Source organism: Budorcas taxicolor, chromosome 12, assembly GCF_023091745.1.
Source record: "Budorcas taxicolor isolate Tak-1 chromosome 12, Takin1.1, whole genome shotgun sequence".
NCBI classification, from domain to species: Eukaryota; Metazoa; Chordata; class Mammalia; order Artiodactyla; family Bovidae; genus Budorcas; species Budorcas taxicolor.
The window spans coordinates 68,398,421-68,426,129 of record NC_068921.1 but is presented as its reverse complement, the minus strand read 5'-3'; the positions used below and the strand labels follow the sequence as shown (position 1 = coordinate 68,426,129).

At 38.3% G+C, this 27,709-nt stretch overlaps 1 protein-coding gene across 1 annotated transcript in view; it reads right to left on the bottom strand.

The window, feature by feature from the left end:
* Nucleotides 1-27,709, bottom strand: part of GPC6 (glypican 6) — a 1,214,516-nt gene that overhangs the window by 352,317 nt on the left and 834,490 nt on the right. The window contains exon 4 of the mRNA XM_052650253.1: nucleotides 19,371-19,536. Within this exon, the coding sequence (XP_052506213.1) occupies nucleotides 19,371-19,536 (166 nt within the window). The remainder of the gene's footprint in view (nucleotides 1-19,370; nucleotides 19,537-27,709) is intronic.

Here is a 27,709-nt window from a genome sequence, read left to right as displayed (position 1 = left end):
CCCATATCTCAGAATGGGCACTATGGGAAGCAATGTATTCAAATATTTCAGTGATATTTTATTGCTTATTTGTCATTTGGCAATTTGTGGCATTTAGCAGTTCTTAGCATTGCTTCCCCATTTGTTAAATCCCTTAATGTTATCCAAGAATAACACCAATTTTAACAATACTCAATGGCATACCAAGGTGTGTCTATTGGGTGAAGGTGAAAGTGTTAGTCACTCAGTCCTGTCTGACTCTGCAACCCATGGTCTGTAGCCAGCCAGGCTACTCTGTCCATGGAATTCTCCAGGCAAGAATACTGGACTTGGTAGCCATTACCTTCTCTAGGGATAGAACCAGGGACCGAACTCAGGTCTCCTGCATTGCAGGCAGATTCTTTACCATCTGAGCCACCAGGGGAAGTCTGGTGCTTTCCCTGGGTATTCAGAAATACAGGAACTTATGTTTGGGCTTCTGATCAGACTTCTGTGATTATTAACATTCTTCCAATAGATTAATAATAATCTAATTCAGAATTCTATTTTCCCAAATATGACTACAGATTTTAAGTTCCTTTCTCACCTTTAACTTGTTTGAAGAAATACAGTCCTTCAACTTCTTAGGGTTGGCAGTCTATAATTCCTCTTTATCACAAGGTTGCATTATATTATATACTTTGCACACACAACTTTTATCCTGACATCTAAGAAAAGATGGCACCTCATAACTAATGTGGAGAAGGCAATGGCATCCCACTCCAGTACTCTTGCCTGGAAAATCCATGGATGGAGGAGCCTGGTAGGCTGCAGTCCATGGGGTCTCTAAGAGTCGGGGACGACTGAGCAACTTCACTTTCACTTTTCATTTTCATGCATTGGAGAAGAAAATGGCAACCCACTCCAGTGTTCTTGCCTGGAGAATCCCAAGGAAAGCGAAGCCTGGTGGGCTGCCGTCTATGGGGTTGCACAGAGTCGGACACGACTGAAGCCACTTAGCAGCAGCAGCGTAACTAATGAGACCAAGATTCAGAAAGCTTAAGCAACTTGCCCAAGGGAAAGGAGAGTAGGTTTATTTAAAATTAACCTCATTGAAAACTGGATGTAAACTGCATATTGACACAGAAACACAGGAAAAAAACATAAATAAAACAGAAGTCCAAAAAAGTAAAAAAAAAAAAAAAGAATGAGGTGACTCCAAGGATATGATGTAATAATAAAACTTCCATGTTACATGAAATACAGGTGGGCTGCTCTGACAGTCAATGGGTCAAAGGAATGAGGGGGAAATGACTGTTCATGATAATTACATTTTCCAACAGATGAAATTAAACTAGCCGTTTAGGAACTAGATTTGCCTCATTGTTTGAATCCATTAAAGGGGACCCTGCATGAAAGAGTGGGATGCTGTTCCCAGGACATCTCCACTTTCAGTTCAGTAGTGAGCTCAATCCAGATGGTTCTTTTTTAATGTTTTTTTTTTTTTTTTAATTGTGAAAGTCACTCAGTCGTGTCCAACTCTTTGTAACCCCATGTACTATACAATCCATGGAATTCTCCAGGCCAGAATACTGGAGTGGGTAGCTGTTCCTTTCTGCAGGGGATCTTCCCAACCCAAGGATCAAACCAAGGTCTCCCGCATTGCAGGCAGATTCTTTACCAGCTGTCCCAAGGGAAGCAAAAGTCACATAATATAAAACATACTATTTTAACCATATTTCATTGCACAGTTTAGCGGCACTAAGTACATTTACATTGTTGTGCAATTCTCACCATCATCCATCTCCTGACTTTTTCACCTTCCTAAACTGAAACTCTCTTCCCGTTAAACATCAACACCCTATCCCCCCTCCTTGCCTACCTCCCACTCCCATCACCTGTGGGCCCCTGGCATCTACCAGTGTACTTCCTGACTCTATGAATTTGACTATTCTAGGTATCTTGTTGGAGAAGGCAATGGCAACCCACTCCAGTATTCTTGCCTGGAAAATCTCATGGACGGAGGAGTCTGGAAGGCTGCAGTCCACGGGATCACTGACGGTCGGACACGACTGAGCGACTTCACTTTCACTTTTCACTTTCATGCATTGGAGAAGGAAATGGCAACCCACTCCAGTGTTCTTGCCTGGAGAATCCCAGGGACAAGGGAGCCCGGTGGGCTGCCATCCATGGGGTCGCACAGAGTCGGACACGACTGAAGTGACTTAGCAGCAGGTATCTTGTACAAGTGCAATCAAACAGTATTTGTCAAATGGTTCTTATAACACCTTCACTGCAGACTGCTTTGTAAGTATAGTTACATAGAAACAATTCCACAAGCATTACAAAAGGCTGCCAGTGTCAGCCTTATAATTTAGAAGAATATCTTATCCAAGCTGAAAGATCAAGTGGTCGTGTGCAATATTTTCTTAACGTTATTTTTTGTTCAAAAACCAAATTAAGAAGTGAGTTCGTAGTGATTGCTATGGATGGCTGTAGGGACCAGGTATTCTAGGTCCGTGATTGACAGCAGATCTGTTTTCTCTGGCACTCCTCGGGGTGAGTGGCATTGTTGTTCCTGCTTAGTCGCCCAGTCCTGTCTGACTCTCTGTGACCCCATGGACAGCAGCAGGCCTCCCTGAAACAGACTACCGGTTAAAAACACAGGCTTTGCTTCCGACAAACCTGACCTGGCACCCTGGTTCCACCACTTCAGGGCAATGTGACCTGGAGTTCTCTGAGGCTCGCTTTCCTGCTTTATAAAAAGGGAACAATAATTTCACCTGTCTGTTAGGACTGTTTTGATGATTAAATAAAACAATGGAAAAGAACTTGCTGTTGTTAATACAGGAAATTCGTGTTTCTGACATCCTCTTCTGAAACTTACAGGCCCCACGGGAGGTTTTGCTTGAGCAGATGGGAACATGGCATTGATAGAGGGCATACTTGAGGATAGGGCTAATTTCTTAGAAAAACATCTGGTTTTAACACAAGAACTTGTGACTGTTGGAGGCTGCTGATTTCTAGACAACTAACAAGTGGCTGAGTTGGGGCTTTACCTTAGGTCTTTCTAGAATCAAATTCTGTGATCTTTCCCTCTATCCTGTTTCCTACCTCTTTTAAATATTTCACCACTTTCCACAATGATTCATTCCTAAATGGGCTTTAACTAATACAAATTTAGAAAGAATTCTGCTTTTTATTTTACTTAATTTTAACCAAGTTATCAAAAAATGAAAAATTTTTAGGTCCATCTACCAGATGGACAAGAGGAAGAATGATGTCTGCCAATACTTGATCATCTTAGCATCTACTTGATTTTTTTAAATTAAAAAAAAAAAAACTTCTTGGTTTTAGTTTTAAGAAACTAAATTATACAAATGTTAGCAAAACATTTACATTTGGTATCTACATTTAAGCAGCGATTTCCCAGCTCCCAAAATATTTATTTTCAATATCCTGCTCACTTTTTATGGCTGATCTACTCTATTTGAAATCTGCTCAATTTATATAGCCAGTAAATTACTTTTCCATAATTGTAGTAATTACAGTACTCTTCATATGCTCCTACTTATTTCTCAGAATCCTACTACGGGAAAACATTTGTGATGAAGTCCAGACACATTATGAGGGTTTAGGAAACAATAAAAATGTTTCCCCAACATTAAAAAATATTATTTGAGAATAAATCTGCTCAATAACTACTGGTCCTCAATGAAAGTGTCAGGATGATAAAAGACAAGCAAAGTTGACAGGCTGTCACAGATTTGCGGGAGAATGAGGAGACAAGACATCTAAATGCATGTGGGACATTGAATTGAGATCTGAAACATGGAAAAGATAAACTCGTGGAATTAGAATGAGGTCTGCAGTTTGGTTATAGTATCAGTGGTAATTTCATGGTTCTAACTGTTGTACTATATCGTTACACAAGTATGTTGTTAACATTAGGATTACTTTGCCATTACTTTGCCAACAAAGGTCCATCTAGTCAAAGCTATAGTTTTTCCAGTAGTCACGTATGGATGTGAGAGTTGGACTGTGAAGAAAGCTGAGCACCGAAGAGTTGATGCTTTTGAACTGTGGTGTTGGAGAAGACTTCTGAGAGTCCCTTGGACTGCAAGGAGATCCAATCAGTCCATCCTAAAGGAAATCAGTCCTAAATATTCATTGGAGGGACTGATGCTGAAGCTGAAACCCCAATACTTTGGCCACTTGATACGAAAAGCTGACTCATTTGAAAAGACCCTGATGCTGGGAAGGATTGAAGGCAGGAGGAAAACGGGATGACAGAGGATGAGATGGTTGGATGGCATCACCAACTCAATAGACATGAGCTTGAGTAAGCTCCGGGAGTTGGTGATGGACAGGGAAGCCTGGCGTGCTGCAGTCCTGCGGTCGCAAAGAGTAGGACGTGACTGAGCAACTAAACTGAACTGAACTGAGACATTAGGATAAGATGAATAAAGGGTATATGTGAGCTGTACTATTTTTGTGACATTTTGTAAGTTAAAAATTATTTCAAAATAAATAATAAAAAATAATTTGATTTCAGGTAGATCAAGGCCAGAGAAAAAACATTTGTAAAGCCATTTCTTCACCATAGTTCCTAGTATATAAAACCCACTTGTTAAGCTTAATGCATATACATATATTAATCTCCTTGTAAGTAAGATCCTCTAATTTGTAATTTTATTCATTCAGCTAAAGGCTTAGGCTCAAGTGTCTCTTTACATGGTCAACAAAGAAAGAGTTCTGTGTGTTCAGGAGAATGTAAAGATACTTAAATGAAATAGAGAAACACTCTAAGCAAAAGCGATGCACTAATTATGACTCATTTGTTAAGGCATAAAAATATCAGATAGAACATTACCTGACAGACAATAAGTGCTTAATAAAAAGGAAAGCCTAAATCTTAAATAAGCTGCTAGATACCTTCTAGAAGGTAATAATTAGTACAGATTACTGCTGCATTCCTGTATAAATAGACACAGTTAATCGGCAGGATCACAGGCATGTTCCTGAACTGCTATAGCATCTCTCATGCTTCTCTGTCAGATTAAGAAGTTTCACATAAAAAATTTGATTTTTATCTTATAATCAATTTGCCTTAAACTTTATGATTTTGCTTTTCCAAACTGTAAGTTTCTGCATCTTAAAAAATGCTTGGATGTAGCTTTAAATTCGGCTTTTCTTATCTTATACGTTAATGGTTAATTTAATAAGTTTGTGATGAACACAAGCAATCTGAAGCCAGTGATCACCAATTAAATGGATAGGAATCCATAGATGACACAGCAGAATTGAAATGATTAAAAAAAAAAATCCCAAGGCACTCAGGAAAAGTGGAATTTAATATCTGCCAATTCCACATGGAAATTAAATGCATCCTGAAACTAACCTCTCCAAATCAAATTCAAAGGAAAACATAATAACAATTCAGCACAATTCATTGTCAGGTTTTATTATTTTTTAAATGTTGTATGGCCACTATTAAACTGTTTGAAACGTTGACCTCAAAACCCAGGATTCCTATGTGGGTTAAGAAAAATAAATAGAAATCCTTCCAAAGAGACTGGAAGCCTGCATACAGCCATGGGCTCAACCTTTGATCGGAGCCACATGCTGCAACCTCCAATTATTGTTCTCAGGCTCAACCTTTCCTCTCACTTTATTCTGGCAGCTTTCCAAAGAGGGACAGGTGGTTTTAAGGCATTTTCTTGGGTTACAAATCAAATAATATTTCATGGTTTTCACCTTTAATGGGCTAAGCAGAAGGCATTCGACAAAAGTCACTACGGAGGTTTGGCGAAATAATTTATACTCTAGGGCATTCTTAAATCAGTAACTTGGCAATATGAGATTCAAAAAAAAAAAAAAAAGAAAGAAAAAAACAAAACACCTCACTGCTCCCTCCAATGCTGCATTGCAAAAGCTGCATTGTGTGTGTTTGTCTTGCTCCTTGGATGGACTCCATGTTCAGAAACTCATTAATAGATTACATTGGTCCTTATATGTTGTTTTCATTGGTGACAGCTGTGCTATAAGGTATGCAATGAAGTAAGGGGTTGTTTTCTAATACAGGGCATTCTTGCCAGTGAAAGAAATGAACGCCCTAGAGGCAAGCTTTTGGTAAAATTAATGAATTTCACGCTTCAACATGAAATTCAGAACTTGGCGGTGACCTAAACACTAGGCGACCCTAGTTTTCATATGCTAAGAAAAGCAAAAGCCGAAGTCAATAGAAAATGAATTTACTCTTGGGTTGACTGCCATTATAAAATGTCACTGTGTATGTGCTAAGTATGACCATCAAAGGGTTCCTGAATAATGAGAAAATGTATCTTGGGGCTTCCCAGGTGGCACTAATGGTAAAGAACCTGCCTGCCAATGCAAGAGACGTAAGAGATGTGGGTTCAATGCCTGGGTTGGGAAGATCCCCTGGAGGAGGGCAAGGTGACCCACTCTAATATTCTTGTCTGGAGAATCCCATGGACAGAGGAGCCTGGCAGACTGCAGTCCATAGGGTTGCAAAGAGTTGGACATAACTTAGCCTGCACACGTACCTTGGGAACCGATCAAGGCAAGTCTTCATTGTAACATTCTGTTAAGCATTGTCATATTTGCACAGCTTTCATTCTAACTACAATTAAAGAGGTCGCAGAGTATGTATAGATAAAGACTCATTCTGAGAATTCATATTGATGAGCAGGCTGTTAAATGTTTAACATTTAGAGGTAAAGAGAGCATAATTTCACAGGGGAAGAATAGGTAGGCACCTGAGTGGTGCCCAGGAGAGGGGATTCTGGGAACAATCTGATGGAGTTTAGTAGAGAAGTTGGCTACAGAATCATCTGGAGTGGAAACACTCCAATGGTTCTTGGCATCCTTGCCTCCTATTCAAAGAACACAAAACACTACTATTTTCAGCATCCAATGGGACATTCCTATTTTGGGTACCACTGTTTCTCAAGTCCAGCAAGGCTTAAAGAAATGGAAGAAATCCATGCTTGTCATATTCCAAGTAGCTTTTCTATTGGCCTATAGTATCATCTTTCTTTCATGTGTTTGTCTTAGTCAGATCTCATGTGTTTCTTTCTTTATCCTCTCTTTAGTTGCCTATATTTAGACATGAAGTCCTATAAATTCTTACTTTCACTTCTATCATTAGCACTGTCTTCCTTTCTCCTTCTATACCCTTCTATTTCAGTGATTGTCTCACTATCACTGGTCTCATTCATCTGAATCCATTCTTTACTCAGATGCCAAATTATTGCTTAGACCCTGCTATTCCTTGGATAAAAGTGTCCTGTGACTTGTCATTGCCTACAAGTCAAAAGAAAGTCAAGTATTTGACTGGCTTTCAAAGCTTCAGCCATCCACGCCTGACCAATCCCACCTTCCAGTATAGCCAGCAAGTATGTCTATATCAGCTTGCCTGGTTTCTTCACAAGCGCTTAAGCACATCATGCTTATTCTTATCTCTGCACCACTCTTTTTCCATCTTAGTGTCACCAGATTCTTATTCACCTGAGCAAGAGCAAGGTCTCCTCTGCTGGGATGGACTCTGCCTCCCAGGAGCTAAGGAAAATCCAGAAACAGGCTAAGAAGAAGCTTGTGTGATGAAGTACACTTTCTCTAATCTTGTCCACTTTGATTCTTTCTGAGTAAGTATCCTCTTACCAGTTTTCCTCTGTTTTTTGGCCTGCCTGCCCTGGTTATCTCTTTTGTTTGCATGCTTCTAGTATAGCAAGCCCCCTACATATGAGCAAGTTCTGTTCTAACAGCATGTTCATAAATCCTATTTGTAAGTCCAACAAAGTTAGCCTAAGTATCCAACTAACACAATTGGCTATAAAGTACTATACTGTAATAGATTTACAATACTTTTCACACAAATAATACATAACACACAAACAAAAGTAGAGAGGACATTTTTAATCTTACAGTACAGTACCTTCAAAAGTACAGTAGTACAATACAGCTGCTGGCATACTGGGGCTGGCATCGAGTGAAGAGGCAAGAAGAGTTACTGACTGGAGGATGGCGAAAAGGTGGGAACTGAAGGGTGGTCAGCAGCAGGAGATGGAGGGCAAGCTGCCATTTCACTCACAACCTGACACTGATGAAATGCATGTTCTCACCTTTGAAAGTTTGCAACTTGAAGGTTGGTACATAGTGGACTGACTTACCTTGATCTTTTATGTCGTCGTCTACTCTGCTGCTATTTTCTGCTCATACCTTCATAGGTTAATCACCTCAAGGGAAACCCAAATGGCTTCTCCTTCAGTGCTACCTTTGTGGACATGTCTGATCTTTCAGATGCATTATCTAGCTTCATTCTCACAAAGCTAAGAGGTGGGTTCTATTATCTCCAGTTTATTGATGAGAAAACACCTGGAGATTTTTGACGGTTAAATAATGTTCTTCAAGTCACAGATAATAATATACATGGAGACAGGATTCAAACTCATGTAGTGATTCAAGGACTATTGCTCATAACTACGCACTTAATTAAACTCCCACTTTGAAAGCATACATGGCATCTCTTTGGAAAATTAGAATTTCTCAGGAATGGGGAATATAGCTTTTGTTTCTTTTGTATCTACCACATGCCCAGTCCATCTAGTCAAGGCTATAGTTTTTCCAGTAGTCATGTATGGATGTGAGAGTTGGACTGTGAAGAAGGCTGAGCACCGAAGAATTGATGCTTTTGAACTGTGGTGTTGGAGAAGACTCTTGAGAGTCCCTTGGACTGCAAGGAGATCAACCAGTCCATTCTGAAGGAGATCAACCCTGGAATTTCTTTGGAAGGAATGATGCTAAAGCTGAAACTCCAGTACTTTGGCCACCTCATGCAAAGAGTTGACTTATTGGAAAAGACTTTGATGCTGGGAGGGATTGGGGGCAGGAGGAGAAGGGGACGACCGAGGATGAGATGGCTGGATGGCATCACTGACTCAATGGATGCGAGTCTGAGTGAACTCTGGGAGTTGGTGATGGACAGGGAGGCCTGGTGTGCTGCGATGCATGGGGTCGCAAAGAGTCGGACACAACTGAGCGACTGAACTGAACTGAACTGATATGCCCAGTCTTGATCTAAGCACAAAAAAGGCATCTAATTGCACACTTCTTTGAAGAGAATTAGATGTATTCAGAAGCTGAGCTATATGATGGAAATTATAGATATTTCAATGGTCTAAACTTGTCCAATAGCATAACCATTACCCATTTATAGTGATTAAATTAATTAAATTAATGAAATGAGAAATTTAGTTCCTCAGACGTATTAGGCACATTTTAAGTGCTCAAAAGCTACATGTGACTGAACTTAAATTAATCAAAATAAAATACAAATTCAATTGATCAGTCTCATTAGACATAGTTACAGTGCTCAAGTAGGTACATATGGCTAGCTACTATGTTGGGCAGCTCAGACATAGACTATTTCTATTGATGCAAAAAAATTCTATTGGACAGTGCTCACTATAGTAAATACTCAAATTCTCCCCATATTTCCCACATCAATTCATATAGCCAGAGACTCAGAGTTACTTCCTAAACAGTAAAACCTGGGCTCTGAAGCCAAAACCTGATAGTTGCAACTTACATGTTGTATGACCTTGGAAATGTCACTTATCTGTACAACGGAAATCATAATATTGACTACTTAATAGGGTTGTTGCAAAGATTAAAAGGGTAAAATGATTACAGTATTGCCTGATAGAAAGTAAATGTCCAATATCTGTTAGCTCTTATTGCTATGTATGTAATATTTTCCAAATGGAACCAAGAACCATACAAAAAGAGGAAGAAAGTTTCCTACAACTCTCTCATGGTTTTAGAATTGGATACTATAATTGTAGGTGAGTAGCAAGACACACTTCAACATTCAACCTCTCATAGACACCCTTGATAAGTATATATTTGGATCTCAACCAATAAATGGTAGTATTAGACACATATTGGGTTACCATAAGTTTGCCAAATATTTTATATTCAGACACAGCATTTCAATAAAAAATACTACAAGGCTCATGAATGAAGGGATGCATGTATATATATATCTCACTTTGTGGAATCACTTTTTAGAAGTCAGTTCCTATGCATGATCCACACCTTCCAAGTGTGCCGTGTAGGGTATTTGTAGAATTACTCCTCCTGAACACTCTGAGACTACTGTGGATTTTGGTTTTCCCATCTGGTTGGGTTTTATACATAGATTTTGGACTATGGAATACATTTCTATGACTATATTAACACAGAAGAATTTGGAACACAAAACTATGATAAGATAAAGAACTCATCTAAAAAGAAAAGCCTAGGACTTTGAATTTGGAAAACCAGGAGCCATATGCATAAGTTTTAAGATCAAGAACTCCAAACTGCCCTCACTCGCTGATTGTCATGGATTCTGAGAAAATTCCCTTTCTTAAGGTCAGTAAACTCTCTTACAGAAGAGTGATTCCGCTTTCTCTGGGAGACCTGACTTTTTCAAGCTAGTATGAAGTTACTCGTGATAGATGTAGGGCTGAGGTAAGACAGGAGTCATCTTCTGATTCAGCCAATCTCAAAGCCACATCAACTCTGGCAGCCAAAGAGGTGATAGTTGCTACTTCCAAAACTCTATCACATCTATTAGCTTATTCATTCCACTTGATATTATTTTGAGGCCTCTCATTAAATCAGTTAATTTCCTGAGCATTGAGATTTTAGAGGTGAATACTGTCTGGGGTTTTTTTTTTTTTTTTTTTGTCATTTAATTATCAGTGTTATCTTTCTAGAAGATCTCAGCACTTTAAAGAATAAAAATATGATACTTATATCTCTTCTTGGGGTAATGTCAAATATTCACTGGTTTATTTTTTCATTTCTCTTTCTAATTTTCACTTATTCAGGGGTTATAGTAAAGGAAACTCTTAGTGTAGCAAATTGTTTAAATCCATGCAAAGGAAAAAAAAAATCAAGGGTATATCTTTTTATGTGGGATTTATATATAAGCTGTTATTTGAAGGACAAGTCATATTTCATGCTCTATTTTAATTTAAATTCTCTCCTGGCTATCTTACCACATATCTGTAGACACAATATTTTTAAGTGACTTGCCAATTCACGATTTTCATATACCATGAAGGATCTCAAAAGTTTCAATTACTCCCAAGGACATTTTTTCCCATTTCCCTTTCAGAGTAACCAATGAAAACATGTTTTTAACCATCAGAATAATTCCTAGGGCTGTCTCTTCTAACCTGGCTTCACCTCTGGCTCCTTGGAGTATTTGCTCATGATAAACAATCCACAAAGAAAGGAAGATAAAAAGAAAACAGTTCAAAAAGTTTTTTATAATTGTTAAAGAAATAAGCCTGAGGGAAAAAGACAAACATGAAGGTGTGATTAGCAGCTCCACTTTTTTTTTTTTAATTTTGGCTTCACAGCTTGTGAAAATGAAAGTGAAAGTTGCTCAGTTGTGTCCGACTTTTTGCCATGCCTTGGACTATACAGTCCATGGAATTCTCCAGGCCAGAATACTGGGGTGAGTAGCCTTTCCCTTCTCCAGCGGATCATCCCAACTCAGGGATTGAACCCAGGTCTCCCGCACTGCAGGCAGATTCTTTACCAACTGACGTACTTTATAATTGTTAAAGAAATAATCCTGAGGAAAACTGACATAAGCATTAAGACATGATTAGCAGCTCTTTTTTTTTTTTTTAAATTTTGGCTGCACAGCTTGTGGGGTCTCAGTTACATGACTGGGAATGGAAACTGGGCCACAACAGTGCAAGTATGAATCCTAACTACTAGGCCACCAGGGAACTACTTCAGTAGCTCTACTTGTGAGATAATAATGAATTAAAGGAACTTTTAGAACAATTAGAAGACATACTTATACCTAATATATTTCTACTTAAGATCTAATTATATCTATGTTAATATAAATGTTTTGTTTATGGGAAATGAAGTCTAAGTACCCTGGTTTAACAATACTATTATTAAGATGTTTTAATAAAGTATGGCAGCATTGTACAAGGACCTATTACTTGGGTTAAAATTAAGATTTTCATTTTCCCTATTAATCGAGACTCTCAAAGGGATTTGCATATTTTAGGAGTTTATTCACCTCCTCCTTTTATTCATTACATTGTTCACCACATGAAGGATTTTGGTCACAGTGGTCTTAGGACTTGTTATAAGGTCACTATTTGTAAGCAGTCATGTGTTATTTTAATTTTTTAAATTAATTTTTATTGGAGTATAGCTTCTTAACAATTTTGTGTTAGTTTCTACTATACAACAAAGTGAATCAGCTATACATACACATATATAGACTCTCCTTTGTGGATTTCCTTCCCATGTAGGTCACCACAGAGCTCTGAGTAGAATTTCCAGTGCCATACATGAAGTTCTCAGTAGTTATCTGTTTTATACATAGCATCAATAGTGTTTTAATGTTGTCTTTAACAATCCACTAACTTTGCCCTATTTATATTTCTTGTTTGTACAACACAATCCTTTTTCCTACCTCATATTCCTCTTATTTCCTGAAATTGGAATTGCTAAGACTGTCAGTGGGCTAATGGTAGTGTTTGATTTTTGTCTGCATTTCTGGGACCTATTTAACTTGAAATCTGTTGAATTCCATTCTAAAGAATCATCAAATATTTTCTCTTGGCATGCCCCAAACCAGACATCTTGTGTTGTAGCTTGAACTTGAAAACATGACAGTGAAAACTATCACATTACTAAAATCAGATGTCCATTATTAAAAATAAGTGCTTTCTGCTATAATTGTCAAATTAAACCATTTATCTATAAGAAACACTGAAATTGAAGTGTAAATTGAAAGCAAAATGTAAAATCGCCAATACAAAGGCAATTCTGTAGAAACTTTCAATCATTTTGATGTGCTTGGCTTGCTCCTGGTAAATTAAATCCTTCTGTCCCTGGTTCTCATAGAAACTGGAGAGCAGGATAAGGCAGAAGAGGTATTTCAGTGAACTTCCCATTATAAATGGAACATCTTGTATCCTAAAGAATGTTGTACTTGCAAAAATTGGTATGCCTTGCTGCAGGCCATTGGTGGTGTCATATTATACTGCACCATGAATTCCAACTTGAAACTGTAGAATATCATATTCATGGGAAATGGAGTAAGTACAATTACAAATTGTATGTATAGAAGTTGAGTATGTGGGAACTGGAAGAGATGGATGAACAGAAGTTGGCTCTGGGGACCCAGGAAATATCTATGCATACCTTAGAAGGACTCCTTGTCTATAACACCAAGGACTTTTAGGTTCACGTGCTTTGCCGGCTTTGATCCATGGGAAAGTCTGCTTGAGACTTTCAGAATGGAAACTGCAGTGCCATGAATCCCCTGAGTTGCTGCCTCAAGATGAGCAATAGTAAGTGTTCAGAGGTTGGGAAATGCCTCCTTCCCCATGTGTTTGCTGAATCGCCCCCTACATTAAACCACCCTTAAAACATTAACCCTATCATGCCACAGAGCGATATTTTCACATATGAAGTTTTCAGAATGAAATCACTCTCCAAAAGTAGGAAATCGATAACAAATGCTGCTCATGAAAGGCTTCTGGGTACCAGCCAACTGTTTTCTTTCTTTCTTTTATTTTTTTCTCAATGAGTAGTTAGCACTGCTTATGGATTCTGCCAGCATTAGAGAGAGAACACAGCATATGATAAATGTCCATGAGAAACGAGAAATGTTGAATCAATAACTAAAGAAAGAAGGCAGAGGTTTGGGAGGGGTTAGATTTCAACTGACAGAAAATAAAGTAATTCTTTTTTTTTTTTTGTAATCTTTCTTGGTGCTTTTAAGAATGCACAAGGGCAAACGGTGAGATCAGATTCTACAATAATTGCCTTGACTTTTGTTCTTCAGTTTTAGAGCTGTGTTTCTGGCCTGTGTTATTGAATAGGCTCTTGTCTTCTACAACGCAGAGATGAAGAAGCCTTGGAAGTTTGCTGCTAGCTACAGTTACTGAAATGATTTTCTATGTTTAGGGTCTAGAGGTTTTTGAGCCATGGGATTTATATACATCAGCCAGAGTCATATTTACTATAGAATTCTTTAAAACTAAAAAAAGTATCAGATTTATATTATAGGATTTCATGCTTAAGAAAATCTCTGAAAGAGGAGCATCTTACACAAACGCTTGACATAGTTCCTTGCGTGTATTCTATATCCTTCTGAAATGCAACATCTCACCGTCCATATATTTTATAAAAAGTGAACCCAAGTTTATTTATATGAAATGATACATGTTTATCTAGCAACATGTTCCCCAGATAGCAAGTTGCAAATACACTAAATACCTTGAGGATGAAATGACTCTTGCAGGTGCTACGAAAGTCATCTGTGTCCCCAGGTGGCCATTTATAATCTGACGCATGTCCTTTGACTGACCTAACACACCTTCCTTGCACCTGGCTTTAATTTACAACTTGATAGCAGCTGTCACAGTGAAAGAAGCAGGCTCATTACCTGATTTGTTTCTGCCATCCCTGCACTCATCCAGGGATCTCCGCTTTTTAAATGCCTGAATTAGTCATACTTCCCTTAGGCGAGTAGACCTACAAAGTAACACAGAACAGCCTCTGACTGCATTCCCTTCCATGGCTCTGCCCACTTGTTTCCATTCACTCCATTCAATGGACGTGTACTGAGCCCTGTTCTTAGCAGGCAGGGCCTTGCTGGCTTGACTCCCTTGCTTAAATCAGAGCAAGGTCCATGGTAGACATGTGCTGGATTTACGAATGAATGAGAGGATGAATGAAGAGTATCCACTGCTTTGTCTCTTGGCCTAGCACAGATGTGGTGCTTACCTTAGGTTTCACGTTTGATGTTGTCACGCCAGTTTTCTGTCTTGAGACTTGGTTGGTTTGAAAGGAGGAAGAAGCCCAGAGAGTTTGATACCATTGGTTTGTCTGATCTATGAGTGCAAGGCCTAAAGGCCTAAATTAAATACAAATTGCTCTTTTGTCTCTTTCTCTCATTGGAGGTTATCAGTAGATCAGGGAACTCAACCTTTTCTGGACAAAAATGAATACACGTCTTCCAAATCTTATCAGTTCAAGTCCATGTCAATGGTGGTGAGAGTGGGTCATAAACCATGTCAAAAATTAACCAAATAAGTATTTAAAAACCACTGATAGATCATGCTACACCTTTTGAAATTGTCACAGACATTTGCTAATACTTGGAGCCTGTAAGGTAACAATTGTACGCATTACGGCTGCTCAACATCAATTGTATTTGACCAATGATAATTCAATACTTAGTCACAGAATGAGTACTTTATTCTATACTTATCAATCTAGGGCTTCTCTGACCCCCTAGATGAACTTAAGTCCCCCTGAGTAATAGACACTTAGAATCCTGAGCCTCTGTTTTTTTTAACACCTCATCACAGTTGATTATAATTAATTTAACTACATTCAGTTCCCTGAGGGCAAAAAAGTATGTTTCTAGCTTACTCAATATAATGAGTTGAATTAATATGTTAAGATTATAAGCATCTTACAAACTAGAATAACCTAAAAAGTTAAGCTCCAGTGTTGGGAAAAAAACATGGTAAGGTCTCACTTCTACATGGAACTATACAGATAATTTCACCTTCTATTTATAGTAATAAGCCTCCTGCAACATTTCAGTGTTAAAAAAAAAGTACAGAACAACATGGAATCCGTCTTTAGTCTCACCAACACGTGCCTCCCCTTACCTACAAAACTTTTACTTTTCCTAATTCTCACAGTCTATTCTATTCTCTAGTTATAGAAGGTACCAGATGTTTGGGGGAGGCTGTTCCACACATCCTAGATTTTAAAATAGAAGCAAGATCTATTGTAGCTGTATAATGTAACTTCAGCCTTAACTTCTGTGCTCACCAGCTAGGTGTAATCTGCAATGCGGTTGGTCGTCAGTGGAACTGTTCTTATCTGTGAAATGCTGGTATCCATGCCAAACACTCAAAAGAACCACAGGATATTACCGAAATGGCACGTTCTGTCCACAATCCATTTCCCTCTAGGAAATTTTAATTTACATAAACACTTTTCAAGAAAACCCTTTTGCATTTAGACAACTGTTAAAAACCAGGCTAGAATAAGCTGAGTATGAATATACAGCAACACCTGGGGTAAGTGCCTGAAAGAGACTGTCAATATCCTCAAATTATTCTTCTACTGCAGGTTTCAAAGAGGGAACCAGCTAAAAGCCACTCACATCCTTCTGCTCCTGGGAGCGGTGGGAAGGGGGGCAGGGGGCTTGGATGCACCAAGTGGGAGATACAGGTTGAAGCCTGCCTGGGCTTTTGTACTGGGGAATCCCTCATGCTTCTAGGCAGCAGCGGGCACCTCCAGAGAGAGGCAAACCCAGGCTTTCAAGTACCCTACAATGGAGCTGACAGCATCTTCTTCAAAGCTGCCAGCAAACTTAAGGAAAAAAAAAACCTCTTTATCCAAAAAAGGAAAAAAAAAAGTTCTTTTTTAAAAAATAATAGTTAATTAATAAGAATCTTTAGAGCTGGGTCTCCCCTACTTTAACAGAGCTAAAATTTCTAAAGAATTATGAAAATATACCACAAGTAGGACTCTTGATTTTTTCCCTAGGATTTAAAAAAAAACAACTGCACAACTTCAGAAGTGAATGTGAATACCAGTGGGGTTTTTACTTGAACACTTAAAACATTTCACTTTATCAGCAAAGTGTCTTTCTTTTGACATGATGCAGACACCAACTGAATTCTAAATCGTTATAAATCACTTTCAATTAATTCGAGGCATTGTAAAGATTATGAGAATGTGCCACCAATTCAGTCCTCGTTGTGACTGCTGGTTGATTGCGTGCCACTGTTAACCGTTTAGATGAGCACGTAATAAAAAACCAACTGATAAAATGTATAAACCAGGACATCAATGTGGCAGACAGAGACAGCACGTGCAGTTGACAGCAGTGGGAATGAAGGGTTTGATGACGAGACACTGGAAGTCTAGAGTGATGGGATGCAGGTGCTAAGCAGAGAGAGGGCTATTATATATAATTTTTGTTGAATTACTGATTTGCTCACTGATCTTTGCCGCTGCATTCGTGAACACTGTAACACTGCCATCTTGGATGTATCTGTGTAGAAAATGGACTTGGCACCTTTGACTAATTCATGTAATAAGCTGGTGAACTCACACCTCACATCCAGACAAGTATTAGCAAGAACATAATTTGCCCTATAAGTCTATGCAGCTGGTCAATTCTCAAGGCCGCAGGTAAGAAAATTGAAAGAATTTTCTTAGCGATCTCTAGTACTAATAAAAAATGATACAGGGGAGCAAGGGCTATGAAATATATTAATGCAGGCCCAACCACCAGCTTCCCTTCAAACATATGGTAAGACACCGCAGGTAACCCCATCATAGGTTAAGTTCAAATTTTAGTTTTTTAATCAAATGATTTTCCAGGCATTCCATTTCACATCAAATTGACACCTAGGAAAACCAACTGATTTAAGCATAAGGATTTGTTTCATGTTAAAACAGCCAACAACACTGAGAAAAAAAGCCAAGCAACAAGTCACTGTTGCTCTTCCAAGTTAACAAGCCCATATTCTAATTTTTGATCATGTCCTGCTCTATTTAACAAAATCCACATGCCTACTTTCACCAGTAAATTGCAAGCTGACTAAAACAGTTTGACTGCGTTATGTATTTTGGCAATTTTAACCCAACAGTATGAATAATTTTTATGATTCAAAAGTGATGATGCTATGAGACTTATCTGCCTTTTTAACAGGTAAATCCTTTTAGATTTCTTTGTGAGTACTTTAATGTGGTAACCTTAAGCTTTCTTTATTTATAGTTTGCATTTAACTTACAGATTTGTTTTACTTTTCCCACTCAATGATTTATACAGTTGTTTCAGTTTAGGCTTTACATATGTAAGTGATAATATGATTATACCAATATACTACATTTGAGTTACTTTTTCTTTTGAATTGAGTAGGCTAATGAAGGATGCAAGTGTTTTAAAATTAGTATTATTTAGGTAGCATGTCTTTGTCAAAATTCATCTAAACTTATATTTTAGAAGTTCAGGCTTACACGTCTAAAAAATTCATACTCCTCTCTAAAATCTTAGCAAAGGACAAAAATCTTAGCAAAGAATCACATCTTTTTGAGTTAGAAAGGTACCTAAGTGACTAACTTTTTAAAGAACCCCTCATTTCTCAAATGAAGTAACTCAAGATTATACAAATAGATTTTGTCCTCCCACTGACGAGAAAGAGTAGAATACATCAATTTATTCTCTCTGTAATGATTTCTGAGATCTTTGTTAGATTACTTCCATTTGGATCTACCCACTCTAAAATCTTTCTAAAACTTTACAACCATTTTCTTTGGCCTTCATAAGCAAAATAGTGTGTTAGCTAATGAGTTTTTCTGCCAAGGCTGACTGCATATTTTTGCGAAGGTTTCTTTGCATTCTGATACACCTTTTTCCTTTCCTACCCAAATCTGAGATGTCAGAGACTTTACTCAAGCCTTCTAGTTTAGAGGGTTGCATAAACGATGAAGTCCCTCTGAGGCTGAGGAATGCCACTGTTATTGGCCCCACTCTGCTTGTCACAATGCAACCCCAGTAAATGCAGTTGAAAACTACTTTTATTTGAAGGCCATTTGACAGAGGGGGAGAAGACACATTTACTCTTTCAAGGCCTGTGTATTTTCCTGGGAGAAGCCTGCCTATGAAATTTGTCCTTTTATCCTTGGATAGCAATTTGGGAAATATCTTTTGGCAGTGCAGTCTCCTGAGTGGTTTCTGCATCTTCAGACCACAGCAGTGATTCACAGACCTACTCTGTATCTCCCCCACCTCTCTCTTGCCTCCTTTTTAAAGACGGGAAGGCTGTTTCATGCTGCTGTGCTGAAAACATTCTTCTCTGGAGGCTGAGGAAGAAAATCTGCATATTTCAGCAAAAATATTGAGCTATTTTCACCATCGATGTTTAAGGAAGGAAGTGTTTACTAACATCTGTGATTATACTGAGACCCTACAAATAAGAAACAGACAGGACTGTGGGCTTTTTATTACAACAAGATTCTTTTCTAATGTGTCCCTTACTCACCGGCGCTCCCAGAAATTCAACAAGATTACGTCTATCTTCATCAGACAGATCAGCTACTGCGCTATAGCTGGCTCATACTGTCTTCCACAGGACAGTCCGTCACAATAGAACAAGAAGTCTTATTTTTCAAGATTAAAAAAATGAAGAAAAATGCAACATAATATTTATGATTTTCTAAACATTCTGTGTGTGTGTGTGTGTTTTAATCCTCCTAGTCTCTACAAGTCATCACCACTTTGGACCCGCCCATCAGGCATCCGTGGTGATGCTCCTTACCTATAAACAGGTTCCACTCGGTGTCGAGATCGGCTTGATTTGCCAGGCAGCCCTTCATGACGTTGAGGCAGTAGTTATTGCACGGTCTCACCGTGGGGAGTCCTCGACAATAAGCGCAGTATAGCATCTTCATGAGGGCACGGATGCAGCCTGGGGTCGGGCTGACCTAAAGATTTATTGAAAAAAAATCAGAAATAAGAAGGATGGAAGGGAACAAAGAAGAAGTGATTCATTTTCTCTTTGACAATGGAAAACAAAACAAAACAGGGAAATGGCTCTGATAAACCTTCAACCTGGGGAGCAGGCTAAAGGAGCCATTAGAATCTCAATCCTTTGCAGTACTTAACCTTGAAGTCAGTCAATTCCTCTTTAATATTTCTGTTCAGTATAAGAATAATCATTTTTCTTGAATTGTCCTTGCCAACATTTTGATATCTATGTCATTGCAATTTAGCCCTAAAACCTAGACACTGTTTCAATGAAACAGAACATGCAATGAGATAATGCATGTGAAAGCAATTTCCAAAGTTAACAGCCCCATAAAAATGAAGGTATTATTAAAGTTTAATGTGACACCTTTGGAAAATTTTCCAACTGGTTATTTGACCCTGTTTCTAAAGGAGGTTGGCAGATACACTTCCTTTGTACATAACTTTTTAAAAACGATCAATATCAACTTGTCTGGGATTTCTGAGATCCAGGCCTGTTGAGAAGCGTGGAACTGCCAAGACATCATCTTCAGGCATCTGAAGCTTTGCAGTTCTGGGAACTTTGGAAGATGGATCCGGGGTTGAATATGAAGAGAAATTCTTGCAGCAATTCAGAGGAGCTACTAATCCACCTATAATGAAGTGCTATTTGCCTTGAATAGGATAAGCAGTGAATGGTTCTAAGTTAATCAATTCTAAACCAATCAAGTCTTTTTTAGACTCGCTGAAAATTCCAATTTGACTTTTAAGAGGACAGAATATTTAAAATGGAATGGACCAAAACCAGAAAAAAATTACAAAAAGCCTTTTTTCATGGCTGGATACAAACATTAGTCATGTCCAACTCTTCGCAGTCCTATGGAACTACAGCCCGCCAGGCTCCTCTGTCCATGGGATTTCCCAGGCAAGAATACTGGAGTGGATTGCCATTTCCTTCTCCAGGGGATCTGCCTGACGTAGGGATCCAACCTGTGTCTCCTGCATTGCAGGCTGATTCTTTACCACTGAGCCACTGGGGAAGCCAGATACAAACATTTGTGACATATTTTTTGGACATTTCATATAACATTGATGTTTTAGTCAAGAACCTGTTTCTGTTCTTGTGGTCTTGCTCTGAAGACAAATCTAATCTGTATTGTTTGGGTCTCCTGGAAAGTTAGAGTCTTATTGGATAGACCTGGGCCCCCAGGTGACAGTTTCACACCCAGAGACTTCAGATACTGACAAAGCATGACGCCAATGTAAAGATAGGGCAGTAAAAGGTATTTCCATATAAATGGATATTTTCCACTACTATAGCTTACCTCCATCATTTTATCCTTTGCCTGGAAACCATATTTGAGGTTTCTATTGCAAGATTTTGGTTACTGTAACATTTTCTTAATTTTATGGTGTACACTATAAAAAATTAATAGAAACCTCAATTAAATAGAGTTGGGAGTCCAGAAGGGGGAGCTCTCACACCTGCAATGATAGCAGAGACAAGGACCCAGCCAATGAAAAGCCAAGGACTCTGTTTACTAGAACAGAGCTCCCAGCTTCCTTTTCTCCTCCAAAAAGTGCCCTCCTTTCTTTTCTGAATTGAGTTCTCTCCTGATCCTGAATAAACCCATCTGTGCTGGAGAAATATTTGACAGTCTATTTGATTCAGACCAAGAAAACTGACAAAGTTCCTAAGTTATTATTTCAAGAAATGAAGCCATCTATTATCTATCTATCATCTACCTATCTATGCACCAAAAGCTCCTGTAATCCTTTTAATTTTTTTTGTATTTTCTTTCCCAAATTTTATGAAAATTTTCTTCACTGATTTTTTTTCACACATCTCTCTTTCTCATCCATCCATTAATCCACCTTATTTTTAATGCATTTCATAGTTAGGATTATCCTTTTGATTTTTAATTTTCCTGATAACTTAATATTGGCTTTAATAAAACAGAATTAACCTGGTCAACGATAGAAGGTTAGCACTTTAAGTAGTCCAAATCAAATAAGCACAGTAGAATATAATTGGCCTTTTTTTGTTTAAAAAAAAAAATGGAGAATGGTTTAGTATCCACTAATGCTAAGATTTATTTTCCAACAGAAAATGAGAACAAAATAGAGGAGTCTGGTGACTTTTCTTCTGAGCTCATATCAGTACCACCATATCTACCTCTCCAGATAGGATTGCTGTTGGTCAGTCGATGAGTCCTGTTAGACTCTTTGTGATCCCATGGACCGCAGCATGCCAGGCTTCCTGGGTTTGATCCCTGGGTTGGGAAGATCCCTGGAGAAGGGAATGGCTAACTACTCCAATATTCTTGCCTGGAGAATCCCATGGACAGAGGAGCCTGAAGGGATACCATCCATCCATGGGAGTTGCAAAGAATCGGACATGACTGAGCAATTAAGTTTCACTTTTTGAGATAGGATATTTTGTTGAAAATGCCAAATTTTATCCACAATTGGGCAGAATTAAAAAAAAATACTTTATCCACATGTATCCCACATCATTCACAGAAAAAAGAAAAATTCTGTATGTGAAATTCCAAATTCTTATACATTTTACTTATTTGGTATGGTTGCAGTCCTACAAACCATTGTTCATAGCACTTTCATTTTCATAGCCTCGCAACTACTCTCCTGACATGATGATGCCTTTCTCCAGAGACCTACCCTATTTTCACCCAAGGTGGCTAAGCTATTTCTTCCTTTGACTCTGCTGAATGTTTGATTTCCATGTCATTGGTTTTATATAATGCTTTGCCCTTTCTCACTCAGTGTGCCAGTATAAAGCTTAGTTATTAGTCGCTCAGTAGTGTCTGACTCCTTGAACCCCATGGACAAGTCCACCAGGGTCCTCTGTCCATGGAATTCTCCAGGCAAGAATACTGAAGTGGGTAGCCACTCCCTTCTCCAGGGGATCTTTCTGACCTAGGGACTGAACCCAGGTCTCCAGCATTGTATCAACAGTGGAGATGAAAATTTGACATCTTTATAGGGTATGGACTCTTTCTCATCACTATAACCTGTACCACTCTGCATAACATGAACATCATTATAAGGTATTACGATTTAGGTATTCAATAAATGCTTTTTCAATTGAACTCTCTATTGTGGTTCTCAATTCCCTGGCCACATTGATATTCGAAGAAAAAGGGAACAAGATAGTTTGATACATCTTAGCATTCAATTGTTGCTTTTAACTCCATTTTCAAAGGTTATTGATTGTATTAATTCCAAAGTTTTGTGGCATTTGTGTGTATGTGTGTGGGTATTGGAACTAGGGCAATTTTCTCAGTCTGACATTTCAGAAGAGTCTCCAACTCAGAGTAGCAACCAACAGAGAAAATTGAATACCCTTAATAACCTAAAAGAACAATGTTGTTCAAGTTAAATGTGGCTTTCTCAGTACTCTAGGAAATGACATCCTTTCTGGTCAAATAAAGGGCATTCGAAGAAAAAAACAAAGTGCGGAGGACAGAGCTGAAACTTTTATGTTCACAGGCCATATTTTTTGAAGTGACACAACTGCGTACTTGAATTAGAATTTTTGAAAAATGAATCACTTCAAACTGAAGACCTTCAGAAGTAAGCCTTTGAAAAGAGGTTGTTTCAAATGCCAATTGCATTCAAATACCAATAGGCTATGCCTATTTTTAAAATGTATAATAGTATTTTATAATTGTGCTATTATTCTTAAAAATTTTTTTAATTTCAAAATCAATATAGACTCATAAGAAGTTGCAAAACAAGTAGAGTCCTGGGTACCCTTCACTCACCTTCCTTCAGTGGAAACATCTCATAAAACCATATCAAAGCCTCATAGACATTTCCAGGCTCCTCTATCCATGGGGATTCTCCAGGCAAGAATATTGGAGTGGGTTGTCACGCCCTCCTCCAGGGGATCTTCTCAACCAAGGGATCGAACCCAGGTCTCCTGCATTGCAGGTGGATACTTTATTTCTGAGCTATCAGGAAAGCCCAACATTGAGACATTGCTGCTAATGGATTTATAGAACTTATTCAGTTTTCATGATTTTTTAAGCTTGCATTCTTTGCATATGTGTGCATGTTTATACTTCTGTGCAATGTAATCCTATGTATGGATTAGTGTAACCATACCACAGTCAACATACAGAACTTTTCCGTCACCACAAAAGCACTCTGTTATGCTCCTGATCCACCCCTTGTCCCTATCACCAAGCAACCACTAATCTAGTTTTCATCTTTATATTTTATCATTGTAGGAATCAACTAGTATACAACATTTTAAGCTTCATTTTTTTTTTGAACTGAGCATGCCCTTGAGGTCCATCCAAGTTGTTGCATGTATTCATTCCTTTTTATTTGATGAGTAGTCTTCCACTGTTAGATGGGGAAACAGTGGCAGACTTTATTTTTTGGGGCTTCAAAATCACTGCAGATGGTGACTGCAGCCACGAAATTAAAAGACTCTTACGCCTTGGAAGAAAAGTTATGACCAACCTAGATAGCATATCTAAAGCAGAGACATTACTTTGCCAACCAAGGTCCCTCTAGTCAAGGCTATGGTTTTTCCTGTGGTCATGTATGGATGTGAGAGTTGGACTGTGAAGAAAGCTGAGTGCCAAAGAATTGATGCTTTTGAACCATGGTGTTGGAGAAGACTCTTGAGGGTCCCTTGGACTGCAAGGAGATCCAACCAGTCCATTCTGAAGGAGATCAGCCCTGGGATTTCTTTGGAAGGAATGATGCTGAAGCTGAAACTCCAGTACTTTGGCCCCCATGCGAAGAGTTGACTCATTGGAAAAGACTCTGATGCTGGGAGGGATTGGGGGCAGGAGGAGAAGGGGACGACAGAGGATGAGGTGGCTGGATGGCATCACTGACTCGATGGACATGAGTCTGAGTGAACTCCAGGAGTTGGTGATGGACAGGGAGGCCTGGCGTGCTGTGATTCATGGGGTCGCAGAGAGTCGGACACGACTGAGTGACTGAACTGAACTGAACTAAATGTGAACTTGGACTTTTTTAAAAAATGTATCGATAGCTTCCTAGATATTCAAAGCAGACTGGGAAATAAATTTAGGTAAAGGAATAAATTTAGATGTTTATAAAAGTGATTTCGGATTTCCACTTGGCAAAATACAATAATGTTTTTAAGTGAAGAAAAAGGAAGTTCATGGTAACACATTCTTTTTTATAATTATTGGTATTTTCACCTTACATGTTGTCCTTCACCACTAGCATCACTTTGTCACAAATTTACAATACTGGGGTGGGGGAGGGGTAGAGAATAGCCAATGGTTCTTACTCTGTTATCCTACTCGTGGAAAGATAGACACAACATTGTGAGTAAACCAAATGAGATTTCAGTATGAAATCCTTGCATCTTGGGTGTAGTCCTTCTGTTAACATCTTTTGATGTGGTTTATATATAATGAAATTATTTAGTTGACTAGTTTTGAATAATAATAGTACAATTTGAAGAGTAACATTACAATTTATAACAAGGATTCCTTGTAAAATTACTGAAAAAATAAATAACATTAAACAATTGATGTCTTAGTTTATAAGCTTGTAGTTTTTGATGTTGTTTACATTTTGTTTAAAGTTTTTTTTTGATGTGGACCATTTTTAAAGTAGTTATTGAATTTGTTACAGCATTTCCTCTGTATTATGCTTTGGCATTTTCAGATATGGCATGTAGGACCTTAACTCCATCACCAGTGATTGAACCTACCCCTGCTGCATTGGAAGGCAAAGTAAAATCTTAACCACTGGACCACCAAGGCAGTCACCCTATGTTTCTTTTTAAAAAAGAATACAAAACAAGTCCTTAATAAATCTGTATTGGGATGTAGACTAAGTCTTATCTATCTGGCTAGCTATATGTGTCAGGATGTTGTAGCAAGTAATTCTTACATTTTCTAAATGTGACTTAAGGCATACCATACCCTTAATCATATATTAACAATTGGGTCTTTAATATACTTGAGATTTCTGTATCTGGGACAACATTCATGCATTGGTGCTCACAATCAGCAATTCCTAACAGTAGCCAACGTAAAACAAGATTTTCTCTTAAAGTAGTTTTAAAAATCAAGAAAACATATGAAAGTGATAAATCTTTACTTGAACATATAATCTCTCAAGTATTTGTTTCTATGGAAATCATACAGCCACAATAATCAAATAAACATGGATGTCAGAATACAGACAGATGGGGCTCTCAAAAGTTGAACAAGTTAATGTAAAGGAATGATTTAACTAGAATAAATTAAAATGCTTTTGAACAACAGTAGATGCTATCCTCCACAGTTGATAACCAATTGATTAAATGATGAGATTTTTTACTCATCATCTTAATATATTATGAGATATTTTAAGTGTCTTCTGAAGGACTTCCCTGGTGGCTCAGACGGTAAAGCATCTGTTTACAATGTGGGAGACCTGGGTTCAATCCCTGGGTTGGGAAGATCCCCTGGAGAAAGAAATGGCAATCCACTCCAGTACTATTGCCTGGAAAATCCCATGGACAGAGGAGCCTGGTAGGCTACAGTCCATGGGGTTGCAAAGAGTCGGACACGACTGAGAGACTTCACTTTCACTTTCTGAAGGCCTCAAGAATTATTAAATTACATTCAAATTAGTTTTCATATTAAGTAAGTTTAATTATAATGCTTTTAACAATCAGCAACCTATAAACTGGCTTTGTAGTAACTTCGTGAGAATTTAAATTTGCTTCTTCTTCGTTCACTCATGCAACTTTCATTAATTCAACTTTTATGGTGATGAGTGTGAAGAACTAAACAGTATCTTGATGAGGGTGGAAGAGAAGAGTGGAAAAGCTGGCTTAAAACTCAACTTTCAAAAAGCTAAGATCATAGCATCCAGTCCCATAACTTCATGGTAAGTAGATGGGGAAAAAAGTAGAAACAGTGACAGATTTTATTTTCTTGGGTTCCAAAATCACTGAAGACTGTGATTGTAGGCATGAAATTAAAATATACTTGCTCCTTGGAGCAAACATAGACAGTGTATTAAATAAAAAAGACATCACTTTTCTGACAAAGGCCCTTATAATCAAAGCTATGGTTTTTCCAGGAGTCATGTACAGATGTGAGTTGGCCCATAAAGAGGGCTAGCAGTGAAAAATTGATGCTTTCCAACAGTGATTCTGGAGAAAACTCTCGAGAGATCCTTGGACTGCAAGGAGATCAAACCAGTCAATCGTAAAGGAAATCAACTCTGAATATTCACTGGAAGGACTGATACTGAAGCTGAAGTTCCAATACTTTGGTGACCTGATGCAAAGACCCAACTCACTGGGAAAAAACCCTGATGTTGAGAAAAATTGAGGGCAGTGGGAGAAGGAGGCGACAGAGGATGAGATGGCTAGATGGCATCGCTACCTTAATGGACATGATTTTGAGCAAACTCTGGGAGACAGTGAAAGACAAGGAAACCTGGCTTGTTACAGTCCATGGAGTCTCAACGAGTCGGGCATTACTTAGTAACTGAACAACAAGATGGGGAAGAATAAAGAGACCTCGTACCAGTGTTGGGATGCTCAGAATACATTCACTTCCAGGGAAAAAAATGCTTTGTATTGGTAAGTGCAATGTAAAGGGAACCCTAAAAAGGGCATTTGGCTCAAAATTGGGAAGTAGGGATGAACACAAAGATGACTTTTGAAGAAAGCCATGTAACAGCAAGATCAGCATGGGGGAAGGGTGACATCACAGAATGGTGAAGTAGGAAAGTCCAAGAATCAGTCCTTCCACTGAAGCAACCATGAAACTAGCAAAGATTGACAGAACCACTTTCTTGAAACTTTAGAATCTAACTAGAAAAAAAGAACTCATAGCAACTAAGAGAGTGCTTCAAAATAAAAAGGACTGCTATCACAACAAACAGCCCACTCAAAAAATGGACTGAAGACCTGAATAGACATTTCTCCAAAGAGGACATACAAATGGTGAACAGGCACATGAACAGATGTTCAACATTGTTGGTTATTAGAGAAATGCAAATCAAAACTACAAGGAGATATCACCTCATACTTGTCAGGATGGCCATCATCAAAAAATCCACAAACAATAAATGCTAGAGAGGGTGTGAAGAGAAGAGAACCTTCCTATGCTATTGGTCAGGAAGTACATT